Consider the following 17368-nt stretch of genomic DNA (forward strand, 5'->3'; position numbering starts at 1 on the left):
CTTATATCTTCTACCCACGGGGACGAAGTCGCGGGCAACAGCTAGTACTTCTATACTTCTTGTCTTAATAGACTTTGTGCTAATGTAGGTAGTTTAATGTAGGTACTTTTTAATGTTAAATACAGGTAGTTTTTATTACCTTGTTGTTCTATGTCTAGCTACTTCTAGTAGCTACCAAGTTTGTAGACGTGACTAATTCTGTCTAATAAACTTATTTTGTTAATATCTTGTAGTAAAGTTTATATTTGTTGCTCAACTGATATTCTGTCTGTACTTATTACCATTCAATTACATGGTATTGCTGTCGGTACCTAGTAATCTATCTAGACGCGCTACCGACACAATAAAATAATTGTTTAGAGTGCAAGTTTAAACCAGATTTGTTTGATGTAAGTCTAGGTAGGTGACTAGACTAGATTAAGTTAAATATCTTATGTAACTAAATTATGAACGTAAAATAATTTTTTTGTTGTATGAAATAATGAAACTGACTATTTAAGAAGGTAAGTTGATGGATTAAACGTACTTACACAATTTGACGTACAACAATAGTAATAAGCTAATTGCTGATCTGGCGGTTCTTAGTTCTTTTGGGCTTATTTTTAATCTATACAATATCTCGACAATGGCTGATGAATGAATGACAATTGGATTAAATTTAAATCTACTCAACATGTCTTCTTCTATAACTCATATCTAAAATTATCTCCCATGAAAACTGTTTGCAGCCATATTGCACCAACTCTTTCGCACAATCCATCCATTCACATCTATGCTCAACTCCATCCTCACACCAGGTTCTCATTCCTCCGTATACCATGGACGCCATCAGATTAGAAGGACTTCAATGACATGCATACATTTCTGGAGTCGGGAAAACTACAACCTAGTTGAGACCCAACTGAACCTCACTGAGATTCACGGGGTGTTCTTGTCCTCATGGTGTTTTTCTGGCGATAGGAAAAGAGGAACTTTGCACTTGAGGGATATTTCAAGAATATGTAATCAAATAAAAAAATCATTTTAATTACACTACCCACCACTTGATATCATAAAATTCGTTACGAAAAAAAATCAAATCACATAGTTTGAAAAATCCCCATTATGTAGGCTCCGCGATCTATCCGTCTGTCTGATCTCTCAAGAACCGTCGTAGCTAGACATTGGAAATATTTACGGACGGCGTTGTTCTGTTGAAGCTATAATAACAATAAAAACAAATTAAATCAAGTTTTAGCCACTACTAGTACAGTAAAAAATGTGGCTGACCAATTTATAATACAAAACCCAGGGTTGCGAGTCCGAACTGCACTTGAGCGGTTTATTTAAATTCATAAATAACATAACATCGAACCAGCACTTTTCTAAGAATCTTAAACTTTAAGCTTAAAAATAATTGGCTTGAACTCAACTAAAGTACTTCGTGATAAAGGACACGGTAATAGGTCAAGTGTGTCATGCTTTTGGGGGTAGTATTATATTAAGTCAGCAGTTTTCTATAGGGTTATGTAAAATAGGGTTCTTCGAGCATAGCCTGAAAGCTGAACTGTTGCTTTTGTGGACGTGGCTGTGCTTCTTCTTCTTTTTTTTTGTGCATTTATTTATTCCTCATGGATACCAACGTCCGCGAGCGAGGAAGAAGGTAGTGTTAGACTCAATAAACTTGATCCGCACCGCACCACCTGCCGATTCATTGCAAATATCGAATTAATAATGCACATGATGACTTCATTTTTAAAACATTGTGTTTTAACATATATAAATACCCAATAAATAAACCCTTAACCCTCCTAAAAATCTTCAAACCAACAAAATATAAATCCACCTATTCACAATCATTCAAAATCAAGCTACATAAAGTCTACAGCTAACCGAAAGCCTTACGGCGAACCTCGACAATGATTTCATTAACCGTCGGCAGCTCGCATTACCGACGATTATAATCTGTTACCACGTGACACAACCGAGCGAGTACCACTAACTTCTAAAGTTATATTATTGCTGTTGTATAAGCGAGACAGCGATATACACAGCGTATAGTGCTGTCTCTCTTTCGCACACGCGATATTTTATTTTGAGAGACAGTGGTAGGTGTCTCAACTAACTAGCTGTTTAGCTGAAGTATTCGCGGACATGTATTTGTTAAGATTATATTTACTTGCATTGATTTGTGTTACATTAATGTGGAATAATAATGGATGGCGTTATATTGGTATAATGGTGTTAAGATACTCAAAATCAAATTCTTGGCGTGGCGTTTTTTTACAGTCAGAATATACTGGATTGCATCTAGATTGGCCGTCCCTTCAATCTGCCTTAATGCTCTTCTGCGGGAGAACATACGGAGCAACAAACTTACCAGATTGACCGATATAATTATGGTTGTTTGAAACTCTTTAAAACCTGAAAAGGTGACATAGTTAAGTGATAGGTCAATCCGTATCTAAATAAACTGACTGTAACTAAAAAAACAATGTTCAATAACAGCAACGTACCTAAGCGCTAGGCATGAAACTTGACAAATAAAATGTAAAGTATTATAGACATTAAGTACCTATTACTACCTATGCATATTGTACACAAAATACGTAAATACGCAATAGCTGTAAAAAAAGAAATTACTACTTTGCTTTTCGTACAGAGGCCTTTAGTCGTCATCTTCTTACACTCTCTCCCCTTAACAACCGGATACAGCGCGTACATGTTTCTGGGAACAAAACAAAAATGAACAGTGTCAAAATAAAACTGCAAAACCTTATCATGCTTAATAAAATACATAAACAGAAGTGTCCAGCTGTTTTGCTTACTCTAATAGCAATAAATGTCGACTTAGTGAAAGTGTTTCAGATAGGCCTGACAACTAGTTTACCCATTCCTAAAGCAGATACTATGTAATGCAAATGCAGTTTATCAGCCAATCCGCTACAGCTGTTCAGTTCAAGACACATTGACAGCATATTTAATTTATTATCCATCGCTTAAATTAACTATGTGACAGACATACAATTTATTTTCACAACGTATCATTTAAATACACACGCAAGTTTAATTAGTACAGTTAAAATTGTAACCTCTTAACAGCTCCATAACTTTGACAGTTTGCTTCGCGCGAAATCGTCAGCCATGTTTATGGTAAGATATTCTCGATTTTCGAAATGCAAAGGCACGCAACCATTCTGCCACCGTGCCACAGATCAATGAGTGAATTTTGACTGAATAATTGCTTGCCACCGCAAACCTGTCTTGGTTTGGCCCATCATTCGTTGTTCGAATTGGAATTATTCAATGGTGCATGTGAATTTTTCCGTTTTATGGCTTATAGATGGGCAGTTGCGTCTTATTTTACGATTTTGATTAGTGAATCGCGCGTGCTGTGTGAAAAGAATGATTGATTGGTCAATTGGTCATAAATTGTAGCGTGTATGTTTGATATTGTTTTTATTGATATAGCACATGTAATAAATATTGTAAGTTTGTAGTTTTGTTGAATAGTTATAGTAGGTATGTAGTATGTAGTACTATGCAGTCAGATAGTTTGATATTAGATATTATAATCCCGACCATGTTTGACTATGACTGAACTGCTTTTGATTTTCATGCATGAGTTTGACTAAATCGATAATTGACTTTTGGCCATTCTTTTAAATTACTGAAGAATATTTGATACAGACATACCTAACACGATAGGAAGTAACATATTGTACCTATCTACTGGTTTTAATTTGTTTGAAATATTGAAGTGAAATCACTATAAGAGTCTAAATTAAAGAAAAGAAAGAAGTGTATTTATCCCCTTGGCACCGTGTGAACAAAATGCGGCTGCAGCTCAATAATTTCAACCGATTATCATGATTGGTACTTATTCAAGATTTGAGCAGCTTCGTAGCAATTTGCCATGACTGATCGGATTTCATGCACTCAGGATTGACGTTACGCTTGTTTAGTGACAAGAAACAACACTATTATATTCTAAAAGGACTAAAACAAAAATATTTATAAATGTAATGGTGGCTCCATTTTTCCATAACATATAAACTTGCTTTTTATTGTTGAGCTACGTACAACGCCACCTATTGTTTTATTATTACAACTAAATCACTTGTTAAAGCGCCATCTATCGTTTTTGTCTGTTGAATTATCTCTCCAATAGATGTCGCTTCAGTTGTAAAATACACGCCATCTATTAGCAACTTGATAATACTAATAATAATAATAATAATAATAATCTTTATTTCAGAACAATGTCCATACATAATTACAAAATAATAAGATTTATAGTAAAATTTGTGCGCGTATAAATGCTTTCAGGATGTCTGAGTCCTGCTTTTCCGCAATAACCTGCAGGATGCTGTTGGTGCTGCTCCTGACCCTGCTCAGTAGTGATACGAGCCGCTTGCGTATTACCGCGTGGAAGCCGTCTACCCTGGCTTCCGCAAACATACCGGAGGCACTGCAAAAACGGGGCAACCCCAACAACATCCTAAACCCGTTGTTATATTGGACACGTAAGGCATTGAGCGTCCTCTGCGTATATCTGAACCACAGGCTGCACGTGTAGAAAGTCTGACAGTAGGCTTTAAATAGAGTGACTTTAACTTGTTTACTACAACGCACAAACCTGCGGGCCAGCATATTACTTCTAACCGCCAATGCCCTACGTTCCCGTTCTATGTCAACCTGGTCCTCAAGGTCCTCTGTAACGTAATGTCCAAGATATTTAAACTTTTCTACCCGCTTTAGTTCAATGCCATTTAGCTTTATTGCGGGCACATTCAATGTACATTTACCGGGGGCCTTGAAAACCATGTACTCGCTCTTCTTAGCATTGTACATCAATCCATGCTGAATGCTATATGTTTCACATATTGCAAGCAACTGCCTCATTGCACTTACAGTTGGGGTCAGCAGCACCATGTCGTCTGCGTAACTAAAGTTGTTCATACAAATGTTGTCAATCCAGCATCCCACTCGTGTGCTGCTGAGCCCAACTATAAGCTCATTCACGTACAAGTTGAAGAGCCTAGGAGAACTCAAACCACCTTGTCTCACCCCGCACTCCAACCTGTACGTGTCCGAGAAGGCATTTGCCCACCTTACATAATTATTCTGGTTTTGGTACCAGAAATGAAAAATCCGTTGTACCTGTGTAGGCACGCGGGTTTTCTTGAGTTTCTCCCATAACAAGTCATACGACACAAGGTCAAATGCCTTGGAGAGGTCAAGAAAGCATGCATACACAGGTGTACTTCTTTCCGTGTAGTATTGGACAGTGTGCTTCAGACAAACAACAAACACCAATGATGAGGTGAGATTAAGCAAGGAACTTGAGGATGTTGTAGCCTATACAAAATAGTACGGCGGTAAAAAAAACCTCAGTTCAAAATATTTTAGCTAACATTACAAATTTGTTTCTCTTACAGATGAGACGCAAACATAGCTTAGAATCTTCGTACAGTGCCAACAAAGACAGACATAATAAGCAAGGTAAGTGACAAGCTTGTTGAGAAACCTTATTTTATTTTGATGTCGGCTTAATAAAGATAATGACTCCCACACACAAACAAGGATTTCACATACATCCACCTCACGGATGATGAAAACCACCATAAAACAAAGGTTAATCTCCTTAAAAAGAAGACGTTTTTTTAAAGGAAATATTAATAATAAAAGAACTAATTAATATAATGTTTTAGGAGCTTTAGTATCAGCTGGTTTCAAAGTCTCGACTACAATAAGGCCTGATGAAGCAGCTATGAAAGACGATCGGGATGATATGTCTTCAGTCAACAAGGGAGACCTAGAGGCTGAATTATCACGTTTCGATACATTGAGGAAATCTTATAGGTAATGTAAAAGAAAATTTAAGAATATTGCATTTTGTAAAATATATTATGAAAATAAAGAATCACTAGGTAATGATGTGTCTTTTAGGCGCAATAAATCGAAAATTGGTAAGTATACAATCGATTTCTAAAAAATCAAGAATGTTGCAACACTAATTTGAGTTAATGTTTTCAATTCCAGTCAAGAAGATTTATCTGAATGGACAGACGCTGAAAGAAGATTAGGGGAACTGTAAGTGGTAGATGATAAGAACAAAAAGCCTATAGACAGGTTTTTCCAATTAAAATCGACCCCAAAGTTCCCTCTCAATTGAATTTACTTGGAAATTCTAACGCTTGTATTCAATGTCAAATGACCTGAGAAAGTCACTTAAGACAATTTTTTTCTTGTATAAGTCCATCAGGATTAACAAGATATCATGACATTATTCAATCGTCATCATTTTGTCCTTATTGTCCACTAGTATAAGTCCCATCCCTTTCAAATCTATAGATTCAACTACACTATCTTAATTCTCATCTGTATCATTCAGGACTCTGTCAGAAGCTAGATCTGTTGGTGGAACTCTACCAGCCAGCACCGGGAGAGCAGCTTCATCAACACGACTAACACACCAGGTACTCCTAACTGAATCTTATACCTCATCTATCAAAAACCACCTTTCCTTATAAATTTGTGTTTTTGATTTTGTCTCGCTTTTATTTTATGGTCATCCTGTTTCAACAATTAGTTTGTAAATTTTCTTTAGAACAAATTGAATTGGGTTAGAATATTTATACTGCACTAAAACACGTTTTGCACCAGCATGATAATATTGTGTGAATATAAAAATATACATAGTTTTGGACAAAAACGTAATTTTCTAAAAAAAAGTTACATTCAAATCTACCTCTTTTGTTTATGCATCCATTGCTGAAGAATGTTGACAATCACATATAAAATGAGTCTTTTCAATTAAAACCCAAAGAACTGCAGCACACGTTTCTCCAATCCACTCCTTATCCTTGTAAGTCAATAAGACAGGGATGAGCTCAAACTCATCGTATATTTCATATTAAGCACCACCTCTAAAGTAAAACGGTCTAGAGTGATGTAGCTTCGTCTCTCTTCCACACATGTCTCTTAGTACAGCACTTGCCTCTCACCTCTTTACTGACACTCTTGCATGTCCCCAGGAGGCTAACACGATGGCTGAGCGGGACCTTGGCTCCACCTTCCTTCTGCCGCACGTTCACCTCTACAAACCAGACCTTGTGGGTACCACACACTATCATTTTTCTCCCTCTTGTAGTTTGTACCTTGACACTCTTTTTGGGAATATTTTTAAATATTTGAGATGTTCTAAGTACACTGTAGAATCTTTAATTCAACTTACGACTTGTGAAATAGAGTTGATTATTTTTATTTTTTTCTTTTGTTATAAATATAAAATACGTTTGTGTGTTCACGTAGTTGGCTAGAAAGGTTGACTCTTGCTCTTGCTTTGAAGCTCTTGACTCATCGGGATTTAACGATTTTCTTTCCGTTAAAAATATTATAACAATAAATCATTTTATTATCAGGCTACTAAGGCCCATAGACATATACCTTACAGACTAACATCACGAAGTTTCTATGTTATTTCCAGACAAGTGACGTGTCGGAGTTCGATTCCCTGTGACGACAATCAAGATCAAGTCATACATTGAAGAATAATCGCATTAATTAACTTACCTTTTATACTTTTTTACTCATGATACCTTTGTAGAAGCTTTTCTGTTTACTCCCAGTCAAAAAATAATTATATCAACGCGTTTTCTCATTTTAATTAAAAAAAAAAGGATTATTTTAATTTTAACGTGTTACGATTGCCAAGTAGGTTGGGTATGTTAATAATACTACGATTGTCAATTAAACAAGAAATTTCATGAGGCGTGTATTTTTACCACCAAAGTAAAGACTTATCTAATTTATTTAACTTATTTATTCTTTAATTAAATGCTTATTTTCAATTTGTTATCCCATCATAAGAGCAATTAAGAAATTATTATTAAAATGCCATAGTAAGTGTAAGCATTTTTTAGTTTTTAAGTTTTATTATTAATGAAAATAATTTGATTAAGAAATCATATGATGTAAAGGTTAGTATATTCGATAAAAATGATTTCTTATTTGAAGAATTTTCATTGCAAGACAAACTTTCCGGTTACTGAAAGGCTAATGATCTATCCGACTTTGATTGTATTAAGACTAACAATGTGACAGTACTTGACTTGAATTTTGACTAAATTTACTACTTTTAATATTGACCAGCCTTCCAGAAACCGGGACAAGTGTAACTGGATAAAAGGTGAAAAAATATCCAATTGTACCTACATTCACAAACCTTGCTTTAAGAAAAACATTGTTAATTTAAAAATAGACAGCAATAACAAATTAAATTTTAAATTATAAATCAATTGAATATAAAAATAGAATCAATAAAATAAAAATGGATTCCGATCTTGTACCTTTTTGAAACTAGTCGGGCATTAGAAACAGACCTTTAGATTTTGGTAAAGACAATATTTGAACTAACGTATTCCACCTTTTAATATGTATACAACAGTATTGTGGCCAGTCAGTCTAACCAAGGGGTATCGTGTTGCCCAGGTAACTGGGTTGAGGAGGTCAGATAGGCAGTCGCTCCTTGTAAAACACTGGTACTTTAGCTGAAACCGGTTGGACTGGTAGCCGACCCCAACATAGTTGGGAAAAAGCTAGGCCAATGATGAATGATGACAACAGTATGTGGCCTTTGTCTTTAAAATAACACTGTTTATCAATTTAAAGATTAAACAAGTCTATTTAGACAAATAACATAAGAGTCTGCAAGTGTTGACGATGTCAGCAATCGCTCAAATATATTGAAATTACATCACAGAAAGTTGTATCAGATCAATTCTTTAAATTTGACCACTTTATAATTGGCATCAACGCTTGCGGATTTTACTGGTCTAGGGGCCGAACGAGTCTTGGTTAAAGTTGGCTCTACGTCATTATTACAACACAATGTAATTTACGAGGACTTATTGTTTTGTATTTTTTCGTTAAGAACTTTTTTATATTTTTGTTAATAAACTATAGTTAGAAACTGTGTGTTTTATTTTCCTTTTGAAATTGTATGGTTAATTTGGAGGCTTTGTGTGCAATGAGATCAATTAATAATTTGTGTGTGCAGGGCTAGCATGAAGAAATTAAACGTTTTGCGAATGTACTAGTTCCTACAAAACACATACTCCTGCCTCCGCCCCTGCATTTGGAATTCACCAATCACCTTAAGTTCTCACTGCTAAAAGGATAATAAAGAATATACCAAAAATAAAACACACCAAATAAATATGAGACATAGCGTTTTTATTTAATATTCAATAATTATTTAATCGATAGAATATTCAGCAATATTACAAATACAACGTGAAACAATTAAACATTGCAACGTAATTGTTCTTTTTGAAACTTAATATCGTAGCGCAGCAGCTTTTGTCTAGCCTTAAAACCTTAACATCAATATTCGAAGCACACAGACTTAAAAAAATTGAACTATTCATTAATAGATTCAAGCGACTCTTAAGACTAGATCAGGGGACTTCCAGAGCCGATATGAAATCATTTGCTTAGATCAGCCTCGCGTTATACCAGCTAAGCAAGTTCTAGCATGTCATCTTCAGTCTCTTCCCATTACACGACTATCTGATAGTTAGCCAATAGAACCGACATTATCTCTATCAAGGTCCTACCACCACGTCCTAAGAGGAAGCGAGACAGCACGCATGTAGAAATAGAACGCTGTCTCTCTCCCACAACTGCTACAGTCTTAGCTTATGAGATGGTAGTAGGTTCCCTAGGTATCAAACTACTTAAACATACGACACTTGATTACGTCATAGAGAGTCGTAAATCGTTCCTTGGTTTGAACACCTTTCTAATCTTCATACAAAACATGATACAGTCCGAACCTAAGTTTCCATACAAATTGTAATTAATATATAATTCTTACGTAGTCGATTATAATAAACTTTTGGAAGTGAGCAAGCCCGTTTAATTTTTCTAACTGACGACTTTCTTTGCGACCAACTGAAAGTTTTGTTAATATGGAGACACATTCACAAAATTAACTCGTTCTTTTCATTAGAACTAAACTTGTAATCTGTCTCCATATAAATGTTAATACAATTCTTAACTACATACAATATCTTAATCTAACGAACAGTACAAAATTAGCAACAACTATAAATAATATTTCCAACTCAAGATCCCTAAAAGCTAAAATGACTAGAACGTACGTCAAGTAATTAAAAAAAGATATAATTAATCTAAATCAAACGAAACATGACATTGTATATCAACCCTAAGACCTAAGAGATCTCACGATCTAAAACAAAGCAAAATGACTAGACACGTTACAGTAAAAATAGCTAATCTAACTGAATAAGAAAAGGATTTTTAGAATCCTTAATTTAAATATGAATATCAAAATAGAAAATAGGATAGAACCTTCCAATCCCACGCTGATCCCATTCAATCTCGTCTTAGCGATAGCTAACGAAATCCAGTTGGCCGCAAAACAAGAAACACTTATACTATATTGTATCCCTATCTAACTACTTACATAAGAAATTGTGCAAGAATCAAGTACAGAGATCTTATCTTTTGACTATTCACGTGAACAGAATTCCCAATGTTAATCAATGCGTTATCAAAATCCATCAGAAACCTACTTATTTTTTACTTATAAAATAGTTAATATTTCTACACTTTCAACATCATGAGTAAGCATATTGATGTCTAAAGCTAAGCTATGGGTTATAGGTCAAGTAAGATGGACCATGTCGTTTCCGACGGTTTAGTACAAAAGTTGAGTACCAAAATATTATCCAAAATGTTCCGTATATATGGCAAATGTTTGATCAAACACTCTCCATATATACCGATGATCTTTAGTTACAATGAGAAGTCGACTATTCAGTTTTAGGACTTACTGCGAGAGCTATAAGAGTCAGTTTAGTTTGTAGATTAGATATCACATTAGACGCTTTATACAGAGTCATAGAGTTGTCTACGCTGGAAGGTATTATTAGTATGGTTATATTATAGTTAATCTCAAATTCATTTACTTTGAACAAGTTTTAATAGATAATGTCAACACGTTTTTCAAGTCAAGTGTCTTGTCAAAATTTTACAGTGTCTGTACTGAAACAATTTTTCTTTCATTTAGGGTATTGAGAGCATAAAGCTCGCTGGTCTTAAAACAATGGATTTACTTTCTATAGTCATAGCCGGAATCAAAAATTACAATCATAGTTTTTGTTCATTATATTAATTATAGCATCATTTATAGTTCTATCACTATCATATGATGATTATATGTCTTGTCTTATAATTTTATGACATGTGTCAATTGATTGTCTAGATGTTCATTACCGTCAAGTTTATTATCTGTCAAATCAGTTTCATTAATAAGTATATTTTTGTTAATCAAATTATTAGCCTGTGCATCATTGCCTAAGCAAGAATTAGGTATAAGAATTTACAAAATGCTAGGAACTTTAAAGAAATTGTGAGTCATGCGTGATTCTAAGCACATTTTGTTGTGCTAGCCTAGTTAGAAATTGTTTTACTTCTTGGTTTCGTCGAGGCTGGATGGAGGCGATTTCGCAAGCATCGATAATGACCTGAAAATAAATGTTAATAACAATTTACATTTATTCAATTCTGATGTGATGTAGATGACAGTACATAACATCTGCCTCTATTTAACAACTACTCTTTTTGAACTCAAGTGGTGATCATTAATCTACCATTATTTGTGATTTTTGTGTCAAAGCACTTTAAAGTATGAAATTATTAATGTGAAGGTACTAGCTTACCCCTTCAACAATTCCAAAAATTTAGTGATCACTACTGAGCTAGTTAACAACAAAATCTTAAACACTTTTGAAAAAACACACCCTTCACTACATGCTATTTAAATACCCGAGACAGCCATAACACAATAAATTATAATAAATAAATAATGTTCAGAACAAAGCAAAATAAACCATAATACTATGATTATAATGGTGATGTTCATGTATAAAGCAAATCATTATAAAAAGCAATACCATAGAAAGTAGTGTACCTATTTGCCGAGCCTATCTTGAGAGTGACTTAAACAATAGCAGCTGCAATGGTAATATATTTTAATTTAGTAGGTACATTTAGAAAATTTAATTTATTTATAGATAACACAAATAAATTAGCAAGTATCACCGATTTTGTATTTAATGACAAAATAAATGAAAAAGCTTATGATAAAAAAGACAAAGCAAAAGTATAAATGCAAAAAAGAAAGGTTTTAGCAAGTGTAAAGTTTGAAGAAGTATACGATAGTACTTATGACGCAAAATAAGTTGAAAAGTAAAATAATATAAAGGCATATGACCATTTTGACTGTGAATTTAACAATGACTGTACATTTCATCATATGAATAAAGTTCTAGAGATTGTAGGATGTATGGAAGTGTATGGAAATTGTAATCATTACCTTCTTTGAGCAGGTATAGGCGGCGAGGGTTGTGTGGCAGGTGGGAGTGACGCGGGCGCACTTCCAGACAATGCTGGTTGACCATCGTCGTCTTCACGTCGTTCTCCTAGAAGGTTACAAGTTTATAACAAATACGTAGGTTTAGATTATACACCGTGATATTTTTGTCGTCTTACAAAAGCAGCCCAGTTCATGTATCCAATGACTACAACACGTTCATGATAAAAAAATAGGTATTTATGAGATTTGAATAAATTTAAAATGCATATTTTTTTCAATATTATGATGCAATTCGTAGTTTTTAGAAACACAGCTCTGTTGCGAGCGCGGTCCGATCTTTGTAACAATGGTGAGGGGCGCGGGCGGCGGCGTTTTTATCATTTTTAAGAGTATTTTCAGAATTCTCTTGTAAAATTTTTTCTTCGTACTTATTATCTTAGTTGATGATAGAAAAATAATAATCGCGCCTAGGGGTATTTAACGCCGGACACATGAAATCACCGTGTATGATAGATAGATTGTAAGTAAGTAGTTACAATCTGAGCATTTTTTAAATCTTTTCTCGCTTTAAGGAATTTAATTTCGCGTGGCAGCGGTTTCACAAACATTACAGTCACATGCACAAAGACACTCAGACTCAGGACAAGCATTCGTAGATGACACAAATGCTTATAATAGTGGTTTTTTAGGTTTACACGAATGTTAGACTTTGAAATGAAACTACTTTTACAGATTTTATGGCGGTTTAATTTTGGATTTTTGTTCCCGACGTTTCGAAACCTGCAAAGGTTACCTGTACCTGTAATAAAGGTTGTTTCATTTCAACAAATGCTTATCCTATGCGGGGAGCGAACCCGCGCCATGTCGCGTATAGTGCGTTTGGCTAGTTGACTTCAAGCACTCGACTATCCGTGCAATCAATTTCGTTATCAATTAGATTTTAGGCCTCTATCATCATAGTCTGACATGTAAAATCCGTACAAGTTCAAGTTGTTAAATAGCATAGAAATATGAACTCTATAACGTTATTATCTAATGCGTTAAAATTCTTACCTCTTGTAATGGGAGTGTCCCCAATGTAGAAGGTTGGTGCTGGTGTCTCCACGGCAGCTTCCTTCACAGATCCATCACCACTGACAGCACTCAAGGTATCAGTGCTGTCAAACATTATAGTGCGTTCTTTTGCTCGAGGTGTTCGGCTATCCAGTTCCTGTTAATTAGATTAACGAATTCGTCAAATATTGCTTCTTATTCTTTTTCTACTTTATTTATTCGTTCTTCTTTGTGTGCTATTTCTTAATTCCTGCTCATATTAGAAGGGAGGTAATGTTTTTTGAGTGTTTCATTAGTATAGAAATGTCAAGGACGATCATGATTGAAAAGTGAGATTTGTAATTTTTGTAGCGCATGCTTCGATTTAGTTTAGTTTGTGTAGTTATGCTTGGTCATAACTTTCTTTGTCTCGATTTTCTGCCAATCTTCAACGTCTGCGTCTATTAATTTGAAGTCACTTACCAATCGTTCAGTATCAGAATCCGGTTCTTGTACTTCGTAATCATGGGAATAATGTTCACTAGTGGACTGATGTTCTAAACTTTCCATTTGCACTGCGGTGATAGGGTCCAGTGTGTCCAATGATGAGACCATGGTGTTCGATCCTGGAGGGGCACCGCTGTTATCTTTCTGATTAGTATCAAGCTCGGTGGGGCAGCAATGAGTATAAATAATATAAACAATAAATATCATCCAAAATAAAAAAGATTTTCTCAAAATTATTTGCCATCTATCCAACAGGTTATGTCTGTGTCAATTCTTATTTATCAACCGTTGGAATTTTATTTTGAAAGACAAATGACTATATTTTGAGAAAATTTATATAAATTGATAAAATATTTAAAAATAAAAGCGAGGATGAGAGCCAAACTTTTCTGTAAAATACAAAGAGATTACAAATTAAGGCCATGCTAATTTTAACAATGATAGCAGGCAGGCATGAATATTATTTATAAGTACAGATGGTAAGTAAATAAATGCACAAGTAATAATAATAAATCCAGGCTGTATTTTTAGTTAGTATTTATCATTAAGGCATACATAAGCCAATGATAGAGCTAGGCATAAGAATGAAAGATAATTCAGGCTAGTTGGTTGTACTAAAAAATAAAGTCAGAGCTTTGATATTACATCTACTTAACATATGATATAATATTTAATACTTTTTTATTGTTTTAGCGCATACATAAGTATTAAGCGAAGCTACCACTGATCTTACTTCACAGTTAATATATGCCACAGTGGCAAGAAGGCATTTACAAATATTTAATTTTTATGCTTGGTTTTGTTTCAACAATATGACTTACAAGAATTTCGGCTGGTTTCCTTTCATCCAATTTTGTTCAAACATCTATCAGAGCTCAGACATTTTTTGGGAAATTTGAAAAATCTGAAAATACTATGGAACACTTACCTCCAGAAGTGAGGCTTCCCGTCATAGGGGTGTCGACCTCATAGTTGTAGGTCGCTCGGGTAGCGTTAGAACTGGTAGCTTCCAAGCTATCCGTGCTGCCTAGCATTAAGTCCGCGCGAGCCCTGGATAAAACACTAATGTAAATACTTGATCTGCATGTTAAATATTTGAAATTGAACTAAAATGTTTCAGTTTTCTCAGTCAATTATCTATTGTTATCACAAAAAAAATATTAATATTTATTATTTAATATTTGTTAATTAGATATTAATTAAAGTTTAAGGCTATAAAATATAACTTTTGTCTCGTTTTTAAAATGATTTTAGTTTATATGCTAAAACTGTACCTCTGTATATATCCTAAACTGATGACGCAAAAACTAAGAATTGGCATTTATTCAATTTCTCACTAATTCGTGCTATGATCAAATATACAAATTTTATAACAGATTACCTTTTAGTATGCATGATTAAAACTTACCGACTAAAGCTTCCAGACGAGCTCATATCCTCGTCCTGGCCACTCCAAGAGCCACTCGCGGGATCTGTAAATTGTTTACCGGAAAACGAGATTACACTATGAGCTATCGATCTCCCCGAGGAGGGCGACAGCTCACGGACCATGCTCCCTTCCCGAGATAGTTCCAACTCCTCAGGTTTATCAGTCATTGTTATTGTCTGCCGCGTCACCGTCACCACTTCCCCCTCCACATGCCTATCTAGCACAGTCATCAAACTATCCATCTCTGAAGGCTGTGATGTTATAGATGAGGACATTTCGGAACCGTAAGACATAGCACTTTCCTCTAATTGTCTCGGTCTTGAGGGTATATCAACTGCCCCATCTCCGTCAGTACTGCTCACAGTTTCAGAAACTTTCTTTCCATCGACAAACCGTTGTTGGATAACTGTAGTCGTTCTTACAACTTCTATTACGCCTCCATCAGTAAATGTTCTAGTTACTGCTTGACTTTGACTTTGCTTTGATTTTTCTTCTTGATCTAAAATTTTCATCATTTCTTCGCAGTCTCCTGGTATTGATTCAGCTGATCCGTCACTAGGAGCGGCTGCGCACACAAATGACGAGGACTTTTTGCATTCCTCTGTTACTTCAGCTTGTGGTTCAGGTTCTGATTCTGAAGTTCCAGGCTCAGGTTCAGGCACAAAGAATGCACCTCTATCATCAAACTTCTTTACAGTGATAACTTTGGGTGTTACTTGTTGCTGAAGCTTCTGTTCAATTGCCATTTGTTGATCAATCAACTTTCTAATACTTGCGGATTCTGTTAAAATCTTTTGTGATGGACTGCCGTAGCTGCCTACTTTCTGGGAAGGACTACCTCCTTTTTGACTGGGACTGCCTCCTTTCTGAGGAGGACTGCTTTCTGAACTGCTGCACTGTAGACCTTTTTCTTTTTCCAAGAAATAACCACTTACTTCTTTCGGATCTGCCATAAGCAGAGCTTCTTTTTGCTTGGCTAGAATTTCAGCTTTTAAAGCTTCCAGACAAGCAGATTCTAGCCCTTCGAATTCCTTCAAGCTAGACACCGATATGTCGTCACCTTGACTCTTACTTAATATGTAACGCCTTGGTAAAGACCCGTTAAGTGAATCCTGTGACGATGAAGAGTGTTGTTGGTACTGTTCCATTAAAGCCCTTTCAAGATTTTCGAACTCTTGTAATGAGCTGATGGAGATATCGTCATTATCACCTTTCACTCTAAATCTAATCCTTGATGCCATTTCGGACTCAGAAAGGCTTCCATAAGAGTTCCTAAAACTACCGTAGCTGCCAATCGATTCTTTTTGAGACGTTAAACTACCAATCCTGCTTGCATCAAAATCAGTCATTTCTTCTTCCTTAATGTCTTCTAATGGTACTCTTTCGTAGTCATACCGGGGATCACCTTCAAACTGCATTTGTATCCATCTTCTACCTGCTTCGATTTCTGCTAATTCTTGAGCAGCCAGTTTCTTTTGTTCAAGTTCATATTGCAGCAGTTCATCATCGGACAAAGAACCCGATGCGCTGCTGGTACTTTCTTGTTTTTTGGAAGTTTTTTGATAAATATTCTTCTATTTCGGTATCGTGTCGTTTTTCAAACTTTTGCATTTTGATTTGAACACTTTTTCCTTCAGGATCTGTTTCTTGTGCCTCTTTGGCTACTTCTTCAATTACTACAAAGTCATCCATTTCGCTTGGTTTATCTACCATTTCAAATTCATCGCTAGTAGGTGACTCTTGTTCTTTTTCATAGGTGTGCATCGTTTTTTCCTCGGTCGTAATAAGAAGTTCTGACCTACTTGTTTCAGCAAGATCTGACCGCAGTTCTGGAGTTTCTGATATGTCATACATATCATCTAAAACGTATTCTCGTCCATTGTCGGTAGAAAGAGAACTTTGGCTTGGTGCAGATAAAGGCGTATGGGGAGTAGAAATATGGTCATGTGTTTGAAGACTAGATGTGGAAGTTTGTTTACTGTCTAGTTGTGAATCCGGTGTCTTTACTACAG

The 17368-nt window shown here is 35.3% G+C and overlaps 2 protein-coding genes and 1 long non-coding RNA gene across 3 annotated transcripts; 1 reads left to right on the forward strand and 2 right to left on the reverse strand.

Moving 5' to 3' along the window:
- Window positions 1-486: 486 nt before the first annotated feature.
- On the reverse strand, window positions 487-3193 carry LOC113498351. Its single transcript, XR_003400985.1, has 3 exons — window positions 2808-3193; window positions 2360-2707; window positions 487-1682 (listed from the first exon to the last, which is right to left on the reverse strand). It is a non-coding gene; the product is annotated as an uncharacterized LOC113498351 (long non-coding RNA).
- Window positions 3194-5291: 2098 nt separating this feature from the next.
- LOC113498140 lies at window positions 5292-7533 on the forward strand. Its single transcript, XM_026878080.1, has 7 exons — window positions 5292-5305; window positions 5421-5484; window positions 5694-5844; window positions 6025-6075; window positions 6377-6461; window positions 7020-7097; window positions 7472-7533. Exons 2-7 carry the CDS (start codon window positions 5421-5423, stop codon window positions 7502-7504), a joined length of 462 nt encoding a protein of 153 aa, XP_026733881.1. The 5' UTR covers window positions 5292-5305; the 3' UTR covers window positions 7505-7533.
- Window positions 7534-11046: 3513 nt separating this feature from the next.
- On the reverse strand, window positions 11047-17210 carry LOC113498180. The gene is made up of 7 exons (XM_026878122.1): window positions 16982-17210; window positions 15336-16896; window positions 14856-14977; window positions 13904-14046; window positions 13442-13598; window positions 12389-12494; window positions 11047-11537 (listed from the first exon to the last, which is right to left on the reverse strand). The coding sequence occupies exons 1-7, from the start codon at window positions 17208-17210 to the stop codon at window positions 11480-11482; spliced, it is 2376 nt and encodes a 791-aa protein (XP_026733923.1). The 3' UTR covers window positions 11047-11479.
- Between the last annotated feature and the right edge of the window lie 158 nt (window positions 17211-17368).

Source organism: Trichoplusia ni, chromosome 10, assembly GCF_003590095.1.
Source record: "Trichoplusia ni isolate ovarian cell line Hi5 chromosome 10, tn1, whole genome shotgun sequence".
Taxonomy (NCBI): Eukaryota; Metazoa; Arthropoda; class Insecta; order Lepidoptera; family Noctuidae; genus Trichoplusia; species Trichoplusia ni.